This window comes from Oncorhynchus gorbuscha, linkage group LG13, assembly GCF_021184085.1.
Source record: "Oncorhynchus gorbuscha isolate QuinsamMale2020 ecotype Even-year linkage group LG13, OgorEven_v1.0, whole genome shotgun sequence".
Lineage (NCBI taxonomy): Eukaryota > Metazoa > Chordata > Actinopteri > Salmoniformes > Salmonidae > Oncorhynchus > Oncorhynchus gorbuscha.
Genome location: NC_060185.1, coordinates 48,725,940 through 48,739,797, shown reverse-complemented (window position 1 = coordinate 48,739,797; position 13,858 = coordinate 48,725,940). Strand labels below are relative to the sequence as shown.

At 46.1% G+C, this 13,858-nt stretch overlaps 1 protein-coding gene across 1 annotated transcript; it reads left to right on the top strand.

Moving 5' to 3' along the window:
* The first annotated feature begins 386 nt into the window (after positions 1 to 386).
* LOC123993054 (neutral amino acid transporter B(0)-like) lies at positions 387 to 13,367 on the top strand. Its single transcript, XM_046294810.1, has 8 exons — positions 387 to 1,086; positions 7,352 to 7,394; positions 7,789 to 7,857; positions 8,009 to 8,175; positions 8,498 to 8,731; positions 9,172 to 9,408; positions 9,615 to 9,749; positions 9,934 to 13,367. Exons 1-8 carry the CDS (start codon positions 563 to 565, stop codon positions 10,172 to 10,174), a joined length of 1,650 nt encoding a protein of 549 aa, XP_046150766.1. The 5' UTR covers positions 387 to 562; the 3' UTR covers positions 10,175 to 13,367.
* Positions 13,368 to 13,858: the final 491 nt, after the last annotated feature.

Below are 13,858 nucleotides of genomic sequence, written 5' to 3'. Positions count from 1 at the left end.
TATCACATATGGCCCTGATTTGGAGTCTGGTATCATTTTAAGGCATCATTTTAAATACGAATTTGTTAACTGACTTGCCTAGTTAAATAAAGAACATTGTATATACAGTATATATCTATCACTGAGGCTGATGCAATCCAGCCCTTGTGTAATTTAGGGCAGTAATAGGCTACCATGCAGGATTGAGAAATACTCGTCTATCCTAATTTTAGTTTACTTCTAATTGCTAAAATGTAACGTCATTCATGTCATTTAAACATGAACATAAAAATAAGCATGATTTAATTGCTCATTATGTGTTTACTTATTTGGTTGGGGGACGCCACCCACCTGCATGCAGGAGCCCGCCCCTGTGTGACGTCCTTACCAACGTGTCTATTTCGTGGAGAGATAGCGCGGGTCGGGATATAAATTACGCGCAGAGAGGCACAGCAACACACGGGACAACCCGGGCCATTTCGTTAAAACACAAGCCCATTACTACCGCCAACAGACAATATAGTCAAACATTTTCTTCATATAAGTATTTCGTTACTTTTTTAAGGTACACTCAGGGCGCACGATGGCAGAAAACATGGAGGGGAAGGTATCCAACGGAGGAGCGCATCTTGATGAGCCGGTAGCCAACGGACTCCGCCACAAGAAGTGTTCCAACGAGACAACCGTGGAGAAAATAAAGAGGTTAGTCATGGCCAACTTGCTGGTGATTCTCACAGTGGCCGGGGTGATCGTCGGGGTGTTCATCGGACTTGGTGTGCGCCACATGGAGCTGAGCAGGACACAGATCCTCTACGTGGGCTTCCCCGGTGAGCTGCTCATCCGGTTGTTGAAAATGATCATCATCCCCCTGGTGGTGTGCAGCCTGGTGTCCGGGGCGGCCAGCATCGACCCCAAAGCTCTGGGCAAGCTGGGCGGCTGGGCGATGATTTTCTTTTTGGTCACCACTTTAATTGCGTCAGCCATCGGGGTGAGCATGGCGTTCATCATCTCCCCCGGATCAAACACCGGCTCCAAGCCAATTTTGTCGGATGACGGCGACCTGCCCCAGGCCAAAGAAGTGGTGGACTCCTTCTTGGACCTGATCAGGTGAGCTCATGGCAGGGGTGGTGATTTAGGCTGGGCAGACGGGCTGATGTGGCATCTAACCATTTGGGGGTAGTTCACTGCCTTGTTTTGTCACCATGACAAAGTGCTCACACGTGGCAGACCCATTAGCCAACAGCAAGCTAACGAACCCACTGTTTGAATTTGACCGGGTCTCCTTTTGATGTTGCTTTGTTCCCCCAAATTAGGCATACATTCCCATATATGAATTAGAAAACCGAGCAAAGTAGTCTGGCTGCGCTTGTATCGTCTTTAACACTTTTACAGTCAGTGCTCTCTTGCTGGTTCAGTACAAATAAGGTCTCTTGAAACTTTGAAGGGGGGGGGGGGGTACTCTCAGCCCTGCTTTCTGGGATTGTTGGTGATATCCGCGCCATCCAGTTGAATTAAAGGCACAGTATCCCCCAACCGGCCGTGGTTCCCTTCGCCGTGTGCCCAGAAAATAATCTCGCATACCTCGGTCAAGTCCACACACCGTGCCGTCATAGCGAGACGGTTGAGAAGGTATCGGTGTGCAAACGAGCTTTAGTAGTTGCTAACTACACTAGCCAGCCAATGCATGCATCTTGCTGTAACGTAGGGGGGTAGTTGCATCAGCTCATGGTGCAGCCGGTTAAATCCTCGGGAGTTTATTCAGCGTCCAAGGACAGATGGATGTCTTGTGACCTGTCCCCTCTTTTCATTCCAACCATCTTATCGTCAGAAAAAAATGACAACCTGTTTATCCCACATACCTGATATTATGTAACACATGCATGTGCTTAGGACAAATACACTGCATGGGAAACATTGTAATGATCGTCGTAGCGTGTGTGGGGCGGTAGTTCGGAGTAGGTTGTTTGGGCTGGCCCCTTTCTTTCTAGGAATAGACGCTTTTATTTCCAAAAATGGGCAGTACATTTCGATCAAGCCATGTGTTTTTTTTTCTTTTTCAGACACAGACGAGGAACGATTTCTTGAACATTCCGTTCTTTCAAATAAAACTTGTGTTGGTCACACACGTGTTTAGCAGATGTTATTGCGAGTGTGGCGAAAGGCTCTTGCTTCTAGTTCCCCGACAGTGCAGCAATATCTAACACTGTTTGGCAGTGAGCTAAGGGGATGCTTCATATTTCTACATCCTGTGACCTATCTTGTCTCATTGTTCTCTGTGCTTCTACTGCTGTGATGCCCTACAAGCCTCTCAAGCGTACGAGTCAAGTCGTTTTGACCCGGAGAGAGAAGGTGATCTCTTCTAGACGGAGAGCAAAAGGTGTTAGTGGGGGAATGTGTGCGCGTGCCACTCCCTTTTGTACTTCTATTTGTCTAAAGGATGCCTTGATTCAGAAACAAACCATCCTTTTTGTTTTTACTAATTTAATATACCGTACATTCCTACGGACATTGAGTCTACTTCTACGCACTCGCTCTCAATGTAACCTCGCCAACCTCGCTGTTGGATTTAGGAAGGAAGTGGTGAACAGTTTGTCACCAACGCCTCATGTTGGCGCGTACAGTACTCAAAATCTACTAGGAATGTGGCACACAAGTGTCAGTCTGCCGTGAGCCCGTACTGCAACAGAACTGATGTCATAAAACAAAACTATTTGCTGGACCTTGGGTGTTGTAAACCGTCTCCATCCATACACTGCTGTTCCATAGCATCAGGTTGTGTTACACAGATACCCCCTACAGTGACTGTTAACAGGAAGTACTCAACTGTCAAATGGTCCTCTGTGCACATGTCACAAAATTCCCGCGCCACAGGCACATCATTGGTGAGGCGAGGGGAGTCACCCCCCCCCACACACACACACACACACACACACACACACTGCTAGATTAGGCCTACTAGTTAGGGGTTTTTGAACCTAAACATCTTGCCAATCATTTAACCTATCACATGTTGTGCCTCAATTGGATAATAAAGAATGGCCTATTCTCCAGGGCTCGAACTGAACTAAAGGACCCTGTGTTTTCCGGTAGGATTAGAAACCTGACTAGACCACACCCAATCTGCAGAGAAGTCATTGTTTATGGTGTGCCCTCTCGGCTTTTCACCATTAAAAAAAGAGCCTCGCTCAGGTTATTTCCATTCATTTGGAGGCCCATTCTTCACACAACCTAAACGAGGCCTATGTCTGTTTCTTTGGGTTTATAAAGAGAAGCACATGTAGCGTCTCTAAATTGACGCCATGCAGCCAGTCTCGAGACTCCTTGAGATGTAGTCTAGTATGGGTTGATGCCAGTTTCTGCCAGCGGCTTACTTCTTGTAAAACAATTCGCTAGCAAGGCAGATAGAGCAAAATAGTATATCTAGAGCAAAATAGTATATCTGGCAGAGGGAAGGCAGCCAAAAGCACCACCCCATACTCAACCTTTAAATGATTTATGAAGTTCAGTCTTTTTTTGTTGTCAGTCAGCTGCTCTGTTCCTCCCGGTCAGCATTATGGGCGACCTCTAAACCTCAAAATTCATTGTGGGTGGTGAAAGTCTAGAGGCTACTTTCCAAAGTCTGTCTCAGCCTTCAGCTAGTCCAGACCCCCTAGGTCCCAGTCCAGACCCCCTAGGTCCCAGTCCAGAAAAATGTCGTAAATACACTTCAAACTGTTATCTAACTCAGATTACACGGGTGGGGTGGAGTTGGTTAATGCATATGCTTTAGTTTATAATCCTTCACCTATAGTTGTCGTTATGACTTGGGAACTCGCCCTTTGCATAATACGATCTACAAGTTGCGACAGGGTGGTCTCTCCTTCCAAATCCAACACATAAGGAATCCACTCGTTTATAATACTTCATTTCTATGTTTTCATTTCGGATGAGTCTTTCTTGGATGCGTGTGGCTCTCGGCGGGGAATCAATGAGAAAGGTTGTCAGTCTCGGGAGGACACACACAGACACAGAAAGGCCACAAAGGATGGTGGTTAATTGTGCCCCTTGCGTGACTTATGTGGCTCATTAAAGCGACCACTCTGTCGGGGTCCCGTTTTGGCAGCGGCCGGCCCGAAGAGCAGATCACGACAGCGGAATAGAGGAGCCCTTTAAAGTTTGCACGCTCACACACTGTATTTCACTCCTCTCTCTCTCTCGCTCCTCCGTTCTCTCGCATAAATACGGACACAATATCACAAACGGTTGTGGCAGGTTCTCGTAGTTACAAATGAGCTACGACCGGCTTAAACCGGTCAGTGGGTTAAATAAAGGTCATAAACCAACTGAAGTGGGATACGGCTTCACATTTCCCGCCCAGGTACGATAAACCCTTCCACATCCTGGTATACTTTGCTGCTTATCTCACCAGAGGGTTGCCGGGCACCTTAATTGCGAGGACGGGCTGGAGGTAATGGCCGGAAGGGAATCGGTGGAATGGGATGCCCTTGGATCCGTTCCAGCCATTATTATGAGCCGTCCTCCCCTCAGCAGCCTCCGCTGCTTATATCCACCTGGCTCTCATCCGTTTTTGCTTTCCCGCCTGTTAGCCCAATGCGTCGCTCACGGGTATGCAGGCAGTGTTGTACCTCTTGTTTGTTTACTGATCCAAGGTTTGACATGCCCAGTAACTCATTCACATGGAGTGACTGGTAGTGTTGGACTTCAGTTGAAAGGATATGCCCTTTGCTCTTACTGACCTACCTGCAAGACATTGTCTGTCTCGTTCTCGACTTGTTAGTTTAACCCGGAGACGTAGACACACAGACGAACATGCAGGACAGAGGGTAGCTGTTATATGTAGACGGCGTTAAGAGAGAAGGGCGGCGCTACTATTCACTGGATTTGAATGGGGAGGCAAGTCATTTAAAAGCCTCGGGACAAAATAATTGGTTTGCAGGAACAAAGAAAGGTGGCGGTAGAGTTGTTGTTGTTGCGTCAACCCCCCCCCCCCTTCCTGTAACATGCCTCTACAGTTCTCTCTCTATGGTATTTGGTTCACATACCTGAGCAGTATTTCAGGAGTGTCCAAGACAGAGAAGGCGTTTTATTATATACCTTTTTAAATATTTATATATATAAAATTCTTATTTACAATGACAGCCCACCCAGGCCAAACCCGGACAACACTGGGCCGATTGTGCACCACGCTATGGGAGTCCTAATCACGGCCGGATGTGATGCAGCCTGGATTCTAACCAGGGACTGCAGTGACGCCTCTTGCACTGTAAACACAACACACCCAGCACCACTCTTCACATGTCCCCAGAAGATCAGGCAGGCTGTGTTGTGTGTATTTATGCTGTTTTACCAGCCCCTTCGCTCTTTACTCAAACACCACGGTAATGTGAATACAGTACCAACCCGCTATGACACTAAGCGTGTACAGCGCATTGATGGCAAAATGTCAACTGCACATTTTTACAGTAACATGACAAACTGAGGCGTACGCACGGCTGGACGCACGCACACCGCAAGCCAAAACTGGACCCTGACCCAGATGGGTTACGGTTTAATATGTGCTCCGTTGCACGTTCAAAGTAGTGTGTCTACTTTGAACGTGTCTACTTTTCCTTGGGTGTTAGATCCGGCTGCCACCCGGGAGCGTTTGTGTGTTTCGTTTGAGGGTGTTTCTGTACTGGTCAGGGAGGGTGTATCAGTCCTTCGCCTGCAGCCCCGTTCGCGTTCTCTTTTTCCGTCGGTCTATTCCAACCACCACCCGATGTCCGAGCGTCTAGCCACGTTAATTTGGCTTTAATGACCGTGGTGGCATTGGGTTGTCATGACACGGCCTACCAGGAAGGAAAAATAAGGAGGGAGGGGGTGGGGTTAGGTAGGGTCAGCCAGGTATTAAATCTAAACAGAGATCTGTGGCCATCGTCCAGCGAGTTTTGGGCAGGCAGACGGTTGTCCGTTGAAACTTGACACCCACGTTAACGTCACTGCTTCCTGTTTCTGTGGGACCTTCACTCCCAGCCAGAGCAAGATGTTTTTATTTATTTAACCTTTATTTAGCGAGGCAAGTCATTTCCGTTCCCTTTACAAAAATATATATATACCAAGTCCTGTGACAGCCATGGAAGTGGAGTGTTTTGAATTGACATGGTTTGTTAGACTGATAGCGGTCAGCTTCCTAGAAGTGTGGTTTAAGGGCCACTTCTACCTTAACTCATTCTACCCTCTGTCACATGGTTGCGGCCGTTTAATCCCACAATGCGTTGTTTCCTGTCCCGCCCGTGTTCAGGTCAGAAAGAGCTGCAGGATAAAAACACGAAACAAGTTCATCCCTTATTACTTTAAATCCATATGGATGTTGACTGGGAGTGAAGTTGTTAGGGTGTGACTTAGTGCTCTGAGACTTGGCCTGTATGTGGCTTTATTAAGGGTTGGTACAGTAACTCCACTGGGGTGTGTCTGTGCTGTATCGTAGAGCAGTAATCTGCCCACCTCTCTCTGTGAGGTCTGGGTTTGGGCATGAAATCCCAGCAGCAGCAGTTTTTGGGGGCAGGTCGGAGGATTAAAACACTGACATTTTTTTCCCCCGCTTTTCCCACATGACAGAACTCGTGGTTGGTTCCCTCGTGAGGCGTTGGTGCCCGAGGTTATAGGCGCCGAGTTAGCATAAAGGGATCATGGAAAGATGGCTTAGAAGTTAGAACAAGGAGTTCAGTTAGGTGTTGCATCCCGTGGCTTGTTAACTTTAGCTCGAATCAGTTTACCTTTCCCCAAATTCCATTTTTGGAATGATAAGTTAATGATTGAGAAGTACCCATGGGTTTTTGAAGAGTTGAATTTAGAAATGCCTATTTAAGCTTAGTTCAACTGTTGTACCCCACCAGAACTCAAAATATAAGTGCATTTTACGCCAATGTTTGTAAATATACACTGAATAGCATCAAAGAATGGTTAAAGCTATGTGAATGGTCAGTTCTTGCATCCATAGCCGTGTATGTTTTTGAGAGGCACGTAGAAAGCTTAGTTGCGGTTTCAATTAAGGATTCTCTTTTGCGCCATTTTAAGGGGGGAAACTCCAAACGGACTGTAGATGAATGTCTCCTGGCGACTTTTACCTCTTGTAGAACCTCCTGTCGAACGCCAACGGGTACACGGCCCTCCGTATACCGTTACACACCAGAAAGTCAAGCCAATACATTTCAGCCCTGACTGTCACACGCCTGAACTAGCAGAGTCCCTCAGAGGTGAAGTGACTTAATGTTTCCCTTCCTGTAATCCCCCCCCCCCCCATATTCTGGTTTTCTGATCATCATTAGGGTCACTGTCAGCACAGCTGGTGCCTTTGTAGTGTACTGAATGTGTCTCTTGTTCTCTCTTCCAGAAACATCTTCCCCTCCAACTTGGTGTCTGCTGCCTTTCAGTCTGTGAGTGTCCTCTTGTACTGCACATACAATAGAAGGAGAGAAACCCAGACGTAAAGGAATAATCCACTCAAACTCTTTTGTGACATTTTTGTTTTCCTCATCAGTCCGCTGTTGATACGATCCCAATTTTGTTTGCATGTCCGCAATCGCGTTTTCAAGCTGCGGGGCTTTCAAAAAGCAAATTGTAATTTGCCCCGTGAGACAAAACGCGTCATCATGATGATGATGTGGCAAGTTACAATTGGCCGTTTGAAAGTCAAGTATCTTGAAAACGTGATTGCTGACATGCGAAGCATTTTAAGGCTTCACAAAAAAAAATCCACATAATTAGTTAGTTAAACAGAACACGTCCCGCATCGGTGTGCTAATGAAATATGTCCCTCTCTGTCTGCAGTACGCTACCAGTTACAAGCTTGTGACCAAGAATGTCTCGAATGGCTTGCCCAGCATCACAGTGGAGAAGGTGCGTTGACTAGAATCTAAATGGGATGTCACATTTGACTTTCTAATATCTATGGCTGTTGATAGTTTGAACGTGTCTAGAAGGCATCACTCACGCCGACCTGAGTTACCGCGTTGTGTTGAGTGGCTAATGTGTGTGTGTGTGTGTCTAGGTTCCCTTTGGCACAGACCAGGACGGTATGAACATCCTAGGACTGGTGGTGTTTGCCATAGTGTTTGGTGTGGCCCTGAGGAAGCTGGGAGAGGAGGGAGAGATCCTCATCAAGTTCTTCAACTCCTTCAACGAGGCCACCATGGTGCTGGTGTCCTGGATCATGTGGTAAGGGAAGCCGTTTGCCCAGCAGCACTGCAGGGACTAGATCTGGGTGTGAGAGAGGATACGCGGATGGTGTGTGTGTGTGTGTGTGTGTGCATTTTGCCACCCCGCGTTTGTTCTCTTCCACACGTCAACTCGTGATTTGTACTAATAATATGGTGTTTAAATAGTGTTTTTCAAGGACCTTAAGTCACTAATTGTTGTATTTGTACTTGCTTCATATGTGGTAATATTGATGCATATTTGTTCGTTTTTGAATTGTATTTGTACATTGGACTGTGTTAAAAATTCATAACGGTGACCCACCTCTCCCTCCTCTCTCCAGGTATGCCCCCCTTGGAATTATGTTCTTGGTAGCAGGGAAGATCGTGGAGATGGAGGACGTGGGAACGCTGTTTGCCAGCCTGGGCAAGTACATCGCCTGCTGTATCGTCGGCCACGCCATCCACGGCCTGCTGGTCCTGCCGGGCATCTACTTTATCATCACCCGCAAGAACCCCTACACCTTCCTGTGGGGCATCTTCACCGCTCTGGCCACCGGCTTTGGCACCAGCTCCAGGTACGGTTGTAGTCGCTAGATCACCGTACTAGAGAGGATGGTAAAATCCTTAATTACTCTTATACCAAGGTTGCTCTGTACCGTACCAAGAATGCTCAACTCCATTTACTATGCAGTTAAAATACAATTATTCAAGTGACGCGTAACAACATGTTACCAACAGTGTTACTGGGAAGAGCAACATTGGTGAATACGTCAGAAGAGAAATTAGCCCTCTTACACACTCTCACACTCACTCTCACTCACTCACTCTCACACTCACTCTCTCACTCACTCACTCTCACACTCACTCACTCTCACACTCACTCACTCTCACACTCACTCACTCTCACACTCACTCACTCTCACACTCACTCACTCTCACACTCACTCACTCTCACACTCACTCACTCACTCTCACACTCTCTCACACTCACTCATGCTCTCTCTCACTCTCTCAGCTCTGCCACCCTCTCACTCTCACACACTCTCTCACACACTCATGCTCCCTGCTCTGCCACCCTGATGAAGTGCGTGGAGGAGAACAACGGTGTGTCGAAGCACATCAGTCGTTTCATTCTGCCCATCGGGGCCACGGTGAACATGGACGGTGCAGCGCTCTTCCAGTGTGTGGCGGCCGTCTTCATCGCTCAGCTCAACAACATCCCGCTCAACTTCATCCAAGTCTTCACCATCCTGTGAGTCCCGCTCCCTCTAGTCCGTTTGATCCGGTTCCGTTTGATTGTGTTGGTTAAAGCGGAGCGAATTCAAATGGTAGTAGCTGTTCTACACGCATGCAAAACAGACTTGAATAAAACTTGGGTCAAACTCGCCAGGCTGAGTATTAGGAAACGCTGTGCTCTTTGAGTGGCTAATTTTCTGCATGTCCCGCCCCCACTGTCAGAGTGACAGCCACGGCGTCCAGTGTGGGGGCAGCAGGGATCCCCGCGGGGGGCGTGCTGACGCTGGCCATCATCCTGGAGGCAGTGGGACTGCCCACCAGCGACATCTCCCTCATCCTCGCCGTCGACTGGCTCGTGTGAGTACCTCGTGTTGACTGCGGTTCTACTGGAACAGCTCCTCCACCACAAGCACTCTATAATGCTGTCGTAGACATGTCATAACACCCTGCGACCGTTTTTGTCTGCTTCATACACTTGACACAGAATTGACATGACAACTGAATGCATATGGTGACCACTTGTTTCGAACCATTGTTTCAGGGACCGTACCTGCACCATTCTGAACGTGGAGGGCGACGCCTATGGAGCCGGGCTGCTGCAGTGGTACGTGGACCGCTCTGACAAGCCCAGGGAGGGGCCGGAGCTAAGCGAGGTAAAGCTGGTGGATGGCACGCCCGCCTTGCCGGAGCACTCGCCCCTCATCGAGGAGAAGGAGAGCAGCAGGGGCGCGGGCGACGAGACGGCGGCTGCTCGCAGCTCTGAGAAAGAGTCTGTCATGTAGATGGTTTGCTGACGTGTCAGCGATGACCCTCCGTTTGACCCCTCAATCATGCCAGAAAGGAGGGGGAGAGGGCCTTTTTAGACTTCCATTTAAAGACGATTCCTTTCCTTGTGTCTTCTCTCTTTCTAAGCGAGACTGAGAGGTCCAGGTTGGGGGGGTGGGGGGGGTAAAGGAGAGCGTGAACCGAGGCTGTTCAGATTTGAACGTGACAGTGTTTTTGATTAAGGACTCTAGATTGGAGTCCTTTGAATGCTGCTTTGGTTCAGAAGAGCTGGCCCTGACTTCCACTCCCCTTTTTTAAATATTTATAACAGTAACCAGTCTTGAAAAGGCAAATATCTCCATATTTTCTATATCACAGCCGCATGTACAGTTTGTTTCTCTGTGTATGAAGTAGCCTGCACTATTTCTCACTGTACTCTGAGAGTAGATGATGAAAATTCCAAAGTTATCACACAAGATCCTCTGTACTGTATGATGTACCAAATTAAGTTGAATCCTAAATGATGTTCCACTGCTGGGAGAAAGGACTTTTCTCACACAAGAACTGTGGCTCTGCTCAATGCTTCTAATCTGTAGCTGTTTTTATCCCAAACATTTCAGTCAGTCTGGGGCCAAGCACAATGGGGTTTAAACAGTCCAAATGAAGGCGTCATGTTCTCACAGTGGTTTTACAATGTTAAAAGAATGTGTGAGAGGTGTTGCAATAGAGATCCTATTAAATTACTAAGAGGGGAAATGTCATATCTCAAAGTTTCAGAATGGGACAAAATGGCAGCCATCTTGGTCAGGGCGAAATCCAAAAACAGTCATGGGAATGAATGGCAGTAGAGGCATAGGTGACGCATTTCCTGCTTTTACTTAAGGGATGTAATGCATGTAATACATCATGAATTGTGCTAAATTTGAGCTTGTGAATGGCTGTGGATCGACTGCATTGTTTGAATAGGAATGTTATCATTTTAGCTGTTAATTTGAAAAAATGTATAGGATCATTCCTCAAACTGTCTGGCTAGCTAGCTAATAGACACATGGAGTGCAGATCAATTTTTGTTTTACACTATATTATCACAGCACTGGCAAACCACGGTTGACCACCTCCCTGACCAACATGGCTGACATTTGGACCTTGATAAGAAGGTTAATGTCCATTCTAGTGTTCGAATTCTTAATTCTATGGGTGTTGCCCTTCCTGTTCCTTCACTAGGCTTAAGAGTCGCAGTAACCTAATGTTGCATGTCCTATGTTTATTGGGGAATAGGACTTTTGGCAGACGAGTGGGAAGATAAGTGGGGGAAGTTACAGTGAGCAAGTCTGAGGCCATTTAATTTAGAGGAATAAATTATGAAATTCTATTTGTCTCTATGACAGGTGTATCATTTAAAGCACGGGGTTATTGACTGTAGGCCGTTTATCAATTTGTGTTTTTTCATTGCTTTTTATTTTCTTTTTTGAAATGTATTTCTCAAAGCAGACGAGGCCAGTGGCTGAGTGGGAACATACTCGTCAGCCTCTTTTCAGATCAGTTCTACTGTTTTAAATTGTCTCCAAGCTGGCTTCCCTTCATCAAGTGAAGAATGTACCTTACCCAAATCATGAACACTTTAAAAAAAAACATTTTATTTGTAGACTTAACGTTATTTGAAAGTTTATTTTTGCTAGTTATATTTGATGCTTTAATAATTTGTTGGTAATAGCTTTTTATACTCAATGTTTATCATTCTGCACAGAGCCTGTTAAACCTTTTGGCGAGACAGCATTTTTATTTTATTTAACTAGACAAGTCAGTCCCTATGGGACACCTGATCACGGCCGGTTGTGATACAGCCTGGGATCAAACCCAGGTCTGTAGTGACACCTCTAGCACTGCAATGCAGTTTTACCACTTTCAATGCAGTTTCACCACTTTCATAGCAGCAGCACCTATGGGCCAGTTACTTGTGTTCCAGTTCAACACTTACCTGCTCTGTAAACTGTTTTCCTGAGCAAAAATAAGCGACTATAAATCTACTCACTGAGCTTATTTATTTTGGGGGAAAGTGATTTACAACGGTAAACCTTCAATAGTGAACATACAAGCAAAATACTGGCTACTGGTGATAGCCAAGACGAATGCTAAAATGTTTTTACAGACTATCTTACTGTACTAGCCAAGTTGATTAAAAATAAGGCCCGGGGGGGTGTGGTATATGGCCAATATACCACATCTAAGGGCTGTTCTTCTGCACGACACAACGCAGAGTGCCTGGATACAGCCCTTAGCCGTGGTATGTTGGCAATATACCACAAACCCTAGAGGTACCTTATTGCTATTATAAACTGGTTACCAACGTAATTAGAACAGTAGAAATAAATGTTTTGTCATGACCGTGGTATACGGTCTGATACACCACGGCTGTCAGCCAATCACTATTCAGGGCTCGAACCACCCAGTTTATAAAATCTCTTTTGGAACGTAATTGTCTTAAAGGGACAGCGTCCTATTTTGAGATGTGAAACAAATATTCTCAATTACGTACTTTAAAAGAAAATAAGGGAATGCAATTAATACAATGCAGTTCTAAAGAATAAAGTAATGGCTTGTGTTGCGAAATTATATTAAACAGATTTTTAAAAAATACATTTAATAGCTGAGAGAAAGCGAGAGAAAGCGTGCCAACATATTGGTCTCTGCATGACCCCAGTGCATCGATTCTTTAAGGCCCAGTCACGCCGACTGGCCTATTCAGGCCAGTGAGATAAAAGCTAATAGGCCGTCATTGTAAATAAGAATTGGTTCTTAAATTAACTGACTTGTCTAGTTATATAAAGGTTAAAAAAATAATGTTGGACCCTGCAATAGCCTATGAATAGGGCCCAGACCATGACCCGGTTCAGGCACCAGAAAAGACACCTATGAATTATTTTGCTATGCTACTTTTGAACCTGTGGTGCCACCTCTGATTCTGCAGCTTGCCCCCCCCCCCTGCTGTCTGTCTTTATGTTTTGTGCAATGCTTTAAAAAAAAAAACATTCCACCGGGTCTTTGGTGTGTGTGTCAGCGTGTGTACAGATGTATGTATTTGTGGTGATGGTGGATGTGTAGTCAGTCACCATGGCCACACGATGACATAGTTACTAGAGCTGTAGAGAACCACGGTTTTGCTCTGAAATGACTCCGTTATTTCTAGAAATAAAATACTTTTAAAATTAATATTCACTTGTTGACTTTGCCTCTATTTCATATTTCTAAATAATAATACGATAATCTATGCCATTTAGCAGGCGCTTTTATCCAAAGCGACTTTCAGCCCTGCCCGTATTCTTTTTGCACCCCCGGGAATCAAACCCATTATCCTGGTGTTGCAAACACCATGCTGTACCAATGGCGCCACAGAGGACCTAATGGTAATGGCTGTGTACATAAATATTACAAAGGTTGATGTATAGACAGTGTACGGGTAACACCTTCCTAATATTGAGTTGCAACCCCTTTTTGCCCGCAGAACAGCCTGTTCGTCGGGGCGTGGACTGCAACGTGTCGAAAGCATTTCCCAAGGGATACAGGCCCATGTTGACTGACGCTTCACACAGTTGTGTCAAGTTGGCTTGTCTCAAACTCAAACCGGTGTGTCTGGCACCTACTATCACACCCTGTTCAAAGGCATTTCACCCTCTGAATGACACACACACACACACACACAC